A 5,505-nucleotide genomic window follows, 5' to 3' on the forward strand; every position below is an offset into this window, starting at 1 on the left:
GAGAGAGAGAGAGAGAGAGAGAGAGAGAGAGAGAGAGAGAGGAAGCGTGAGAGAGAGAGAGAGAGAGGAGGGACAGAGTGTGCGTGCATTCGCGCGTTGACATGTGTACAACCGGTGGTAGTATACATATCGTCAGGAGTTAATAATGACAAATTACTTTTGATACTTTTACGATCCTGATATCGTGTAATGTACAGGCAGTACAGACACCGTAGCCACAAAGTATAGCCACCGTGATAGCCTGGCGTGCGTGCGTGCGTGTGTGCGTGTGTGCGTGAGTGAGCACGTGCGTGCGTGCGTGTGTGCGTGCGTGCGTGCGTGCGTGCGTGAGTCTGCTGTGCTCAAAACCTATTTCTTTCCATCACACCGCTGCGAATTGTTCGCGTTTTACTGAGAGATTTAAGATGTAAGAGCAGTAGAGAGAAACCCCCCGCGTGCGCCCATTAGCTGCTACTGTAGGTGTGCCACTCACGTGCCTCTCACTGACTCTCTTACTCACGAACGTCCACCACTAAGCTATAAATCCGTGTACGCTTGCTTCTATCCCTCGAGTAAACAATCTTAAAATCGTCTCCCACTTGATCCATTAATCCTCATATGTTTTCCCCATCGAACCAACACTCCTAAACCGCTCCCCCAATCTACTCCATTAATCCCTATGTACGCTTGCACTCCTCGTAAAAACACTTCTAACTCCTTCGTCTCTCGTGTTTTTTCGCTCGAGGACCGGTCAGCCATGAATGAGAACAAATCGCACAGTATTCTGCGATACAACGCCATGAAAAACGCTCCACTACAAAACATCCCCTCTTGCGCGTGAGCGCTCGAGAGCAAATTCCATTAACGCACGTTAACTTGACGCGTTTTCATTATCGCGCAAACTTTTTCTCGTGAACAATCTTAGCTCTAGAGCTGCTGCATGAGGCCGCCGCTTGAAAACACAAAACACAAAAACACAAACATACAAAGCGAAGCAATTCTGCAGATTATTAAATTCAAGAAAAACAAAAGCACACATGGAATAAACGCACGCTACGATTATAACGATAACGACGACGATGATGTTGATGATAATGACGACAAAGAGAGCTTAAATCTCCGTTCAAATCCCAATCAACCAATCCCAATCATCGCCATCATCATCATCATCGTCGTCATCATCGCCATCATCATCATCATCATCATCATCATCGTCATCATCATGGCATGGACTTACCCTGGGGTGGGTGGCTGGATGCGGTGAGCGAATCGTGATGGTTTGCCCCTCGGCTGTTTTCCCGTCGTCGTCGTCGTCGTCGTCGTCGTCGTCTCCGCTGCTGCTGCTGCTGCTGCTGCTGATGATGGCTTCTCCTCTACCGTGAGTCGCGCCATGGGATTCACGAAGCCTGTCGGTTCTTCACTCATTATCTCCTCCTGCTGCTGTTGCTGCTGTTGTTGCTGTTGTTGTTGTTGCTGCTGGGTGTTGTTGTTGTTGTGGTGGTTGTGGTGGCGGTGGTGTTGTTCGGACGCGCGCGCACGCTGCAGTCGCTGAGTGTAGTACTGTATGCGCGCCTGCCGCTGCTGGTCCGTGTACGGGAGGATCTTCCCACTCCTCTCTCCTCCTCCTCCTCCTCCTCCTCCTCCTCCTCCTCCTCCTCCTCCTCCTCCTTCTCCTCCTCCTCTGTCCAGCAGGGAGAAGTCACAAGAGTCGCTGCTGTGTTCGCGAGGCGACGTGTCGCTGCACGTTCCCTCGCTCGACGCACTAGTTATCACGCTGCCCGACATGCTGGCCGATGTGTGATCCTCCTCCCTCTCCTGCTGCCGCTGCTGCTGCTGCACCACCTCCTCTTCCTGCTGCTCCTCCTCCTGCTGCTCCTCCTCCCTGTCCTGCTGCTCCTCCTCCCTCTCCTCCTCCTCCTGCTCCTCCTCCTGCTGCTGCTGCTGCTGCGTGTAGCTATCCATGGCAGCGTGCTGCGTGTGTATCGTCACGCTCAGCGCTGCCTCATTATTCCGCCTCGCCGCCTCCGCGCGGCAATCATCGCGCGGTGGCTGCTGCTGCAGCGGCGCTGGGGGCGGTGCATCATCGGTGCCGCACGACGCGTGGGCCACCGCGGGGGCAGCAGCTGTCGCAGCGTCCGCCACCGACACCGCCGCTGCCGCATCGCACCCCACATCCTTCAACTCCGCAGCCTCCCTGCTCGCATCCTCGAGCGTCCGGCACCGATCGCAGGCCGCGTCGCCGACGCTGCCGTCACCCGCGCCGACCGTTGCCACGGCGACCGCCGCCTCGCAGCCGACGTCGGTGGCGCCCCCTCGCGGCGCGTCGTCGCCGCACGCGACCGTGCGCGAGCGGTGGCTGGAGCAGCGGTCACACACAACGTCGCGCACGCGCCCCATCCCCACCGCGATCGTGCGCGTCTCCACGGCAACGCATCGCTCGCACGGCGGCGCCGCGGTGACGTCGTAGTCGCCCGTCGCCGTGGAGACGAGCGTCGTCGCCGTGGGGGCGCTACCAGCCTGCACGCCCGTCGACCGACACTTGGGTTTCACGAGACAGATGTCACAGTCCAGGTGACCGCTGGAGCCGTCGTCGCCGACGGCAACGTCCGCCGTCGTCGCCGACACCGTTCCCACGGCAACGGCGACCAGCGCCACTGCCGTTCCCACGGCAACGTCCGCCGTCCTCGTCGCCGTCGTCTCCACGGCGACGCACGCGGTCGCAGCCGCCGTCGTTTCCACGGCGACGTCGGCGGTCGTCGGCGCAGCGTCCGTCGCCACGGCGACGTCGATCATCTCGACGCTGCTGCTGCTGCTGCTGCCGGACGGGCGACCGGACTCTGTGAGAGATGCATCGCTCTTCACAGCTTTCTCCGTCTGCGCCGTGTTGCAGTCGCCGGGCCGCGCGTTGTTGCTCGAGGGAGCGGTTGTGTTTGCGTAGGTTCCACCTCGCTGCCCCCTGCTGCTGCTACTGCCACTGCCGGTATCTGTGTCGCCGCCCTCGCTAGCTCGCAGCGCACGCGCCGGGTCGTTAGCGTCGTTAGCGTCGCGCTTCATTAGCGGCCTCACCTGCGCGAGCTTACGCTCCTCCGTCGCCGTGTCGGCAAACGTCGTCGCCGCCGGCAACGGCTCAGTGTTCGTCTGCTTGTCCAACCCTCCTCCTCCTCCTCTTCCTCCCCCTCCTCGTCCTCCTCCCCCGTCCCGCTCCACGCACCGCTTGCACTCATAGACCGACTCGTCCCAGTTTTCCGTTTCCGTCGCGCGGTGTACGGTGGCGTGCTCTGGTGTCGCGCGGCGTCGATCGCACTCCGCGCACGCGAGAACCGGCGTGTTCGTACCGACCTCTGACCTCGCTGCGGCGGCGTCGGTCGCCGTGGCGACGTCGCGGGCGGCCGCGGCGCGCGTGTGCACCGTCCCCACGTCGCGCGTCATCGGCTTGAAGCTGAGCCCGACCGTGCGGCTGGGTTTCTTCACCTCGATGTCGGCCTGCACGCCCATGTTGCGGCACGCACGGTTCCTGACGGGCGAGCCCGGGGTCGCGGCGGGGTCAGCGGGCGAGTGCGTGATCGTGTGGTGCATGTTGAGGTGCAGAGCGGACGTGTGGTTTCGCTCCGGCTGCTGCTGCTGCTGCTGCAGCGAGGCGTATGCCGTCACGTCGCCATCACCCACGCCCCTGTCACGCGTCTCCGCCCGCTCACCACCAGGTGGCGCCTCCTCTGAAGACTTGTCGTCGTCGTCGTCCTCGTCGACTGGGTGGTCGCCGACGGCAACATCGCGGGTCGTGGGGGTCGTTGCCGCGGGCGACGGCGTCGTCGTCGTCGTCGTCGTCTCGCGCGCTCGCAGCTGTAGCGCTAGCAGACGCTTCTCCTCGCGTGTGACGTTCAGCCGCGCTCGCATCAGCGGCACCGATCGAACCTCCTCTTCCAGCTCCCGCATCCGCCGCAACGCCAGCGCCATCTGCTCCCGTATCGCCTCGAGCGGTGGCGCCCCCGCACGCCCCGCGCCGCCGCCGCGACCTCCCGACCCCGCCGCTCGTGCATCGATGCGCGCCACGTTGGCCGCGAGCTGGGATGAGGTGACGCCGGCGGTCGCCGCGGCGACGACGGGAGCGAACGGGAGGCTGGAGGCGACGCTGACATCCGAAGCAAGAGAACTCAGCGAGTCCGTCTTCTCCATCGTCGTCGTCGTCGTCGTGGCGACGGACACGGGCGCCACCTGCACGAGCCGTCGCCGTGGAAACGTGTTGCAGGATCCTCCCTCGAGCTTCGGCGGGCGCTGGGGCTGCTCCACGCGGCCAGGGGGCGCTGTCCGCACCGCGGGGGCGCCAGTGTGCGCGCCCGGCGGCCGGAACACCTCGACGAACCGAGGCACGGGTTCCGAGAACTCACGCCGGCCGTTCCTGTTGTCGTCGGCGGCGGCGGAACCTTGCGGCGGGGTGCGCTGCAACCGCCCGCTATCGCGTGGGGGCGCTGGCGGGGAATGCTGTGGGGGCGCTGGCATAGGCGTGGAATGCTGCGGGGGCGCAGGCGTCAATTCCGCGGACGGCGGGGAATGTGGAGGCGGTGCCGGCGTCGGCAGGGAATGTTTGCGCGGGGGCGGCGGCGGCGGCGACTGCGCGTCGCTGCTGTCGCTTCCCTCGCTGCGTCGCCGCACGCCCGCCCGCCCCGCCCCCGCCCCCGCCCCCGCTCCGTACATGCGCTGCAGCCCCACGCTGCGGTGTCCATACAGCGCCGCGACGGCCGTCACGTCGACCTTGAAGCGCCGCGCGATGTCCTCTAACTCCCGCGGATCCCCGCCCGCCGTCGCCGCCGCCACAGCCTCCGCCGCACGCTGACGCTGCAGCGAGTTGGTGCCGTCGCCGTGGCGACGCCGCGCCGCGCCGCGGTACGCGTGCACGTCGATGGGGAGGCGGCCGGGGGCGGGGCGCGATCGATCCGCCGCCCCCACGGACGCGCTGCGGGGGAGGAGGGAGAGCGGCGGGCGGTGCTTGTCCCGTGGCCCGCGTAGGCTGCCCCCGTACTCTCCCCCGCCCCCGCCGCCGCCACCCTCGCCGTTCCAGCTCGCGCTCATGCGGCTATCGTGGCTCCCCCTGCCGTCGACGCTCGACGAATCAGAGAGCTCGTGGTCGCGGAGTATCTCTTCGAAGTCTGCGACGACGTGCCGCCACGCCTCGCTGTCATCGAGGATGTCCGTGGATCGCGACGTGTCAGCAGACGACGACGACGGGGGCGACGCGAGCCGCGCCAACGCCATCTATGAACGACACACGGAAACTCTGTAAGCTGAGTGAGTGGAAGTATGAGGGGAGAGAGAGAGGGTAGTGAAAGAGTGGGCAAGGAGAGGGAGAGAGACATGGAACAGAGGGAGAGGGAAGAATGGGAGATGTCGACAGAGACAACATTATTACATAGTACGAACATTAATTATTGTTAATTGTGGATCCTAAATTTATCAGTCTGCTCATTCTGGAAATAAATTGCTATATATGTATATATATATATATATATATATATATATATATATATATAT

At 63.1% G+C, this 5,505-nt stretch overlaps 1 protein-coding gene across 1 annotated transcript in view; it reads right to left on the reverse strand.

Annotated features, from left to right (window-relative positions):
• LOC106809792 (ataxin-2 homolog) overlaps positions 1-1,852 on the reverse strand; it is an 8,831-nt gene extending 6,979 nt beyond the window's left edge. Inside the window, exon 1 of the mRNA XM_014812997.1 lies at positions 1,217-1,852. Within this exon, the coding sequence (XP_014668483.1) occupies positions 1,217-1,764 (548 nt within the window). The 5' untranslated portion in view covers positions 1,765-1,852. The remainder of the gene's footprint in view (positions 1-1,216) is intronic.
• Between the last annotated feature and the right edge of the window lie 3,653 nt (positions 1,853-5,505).

This window comes from Priapulus caudatus, unplaced genomic scaffold, assembly GCF_000485595.1.
Source record: "Priapulus caudatus unplaced genomic scaffold, Priapulus_caudatus-5.0.1 Scaffold384, whole genome shotgun sequence".
NCBI lineage: Eukaryota > Metazoa > Priapulida > Priapulimorpha > Priapulimorphida > Priapulidae > Priapulus > Priapulus caudatus.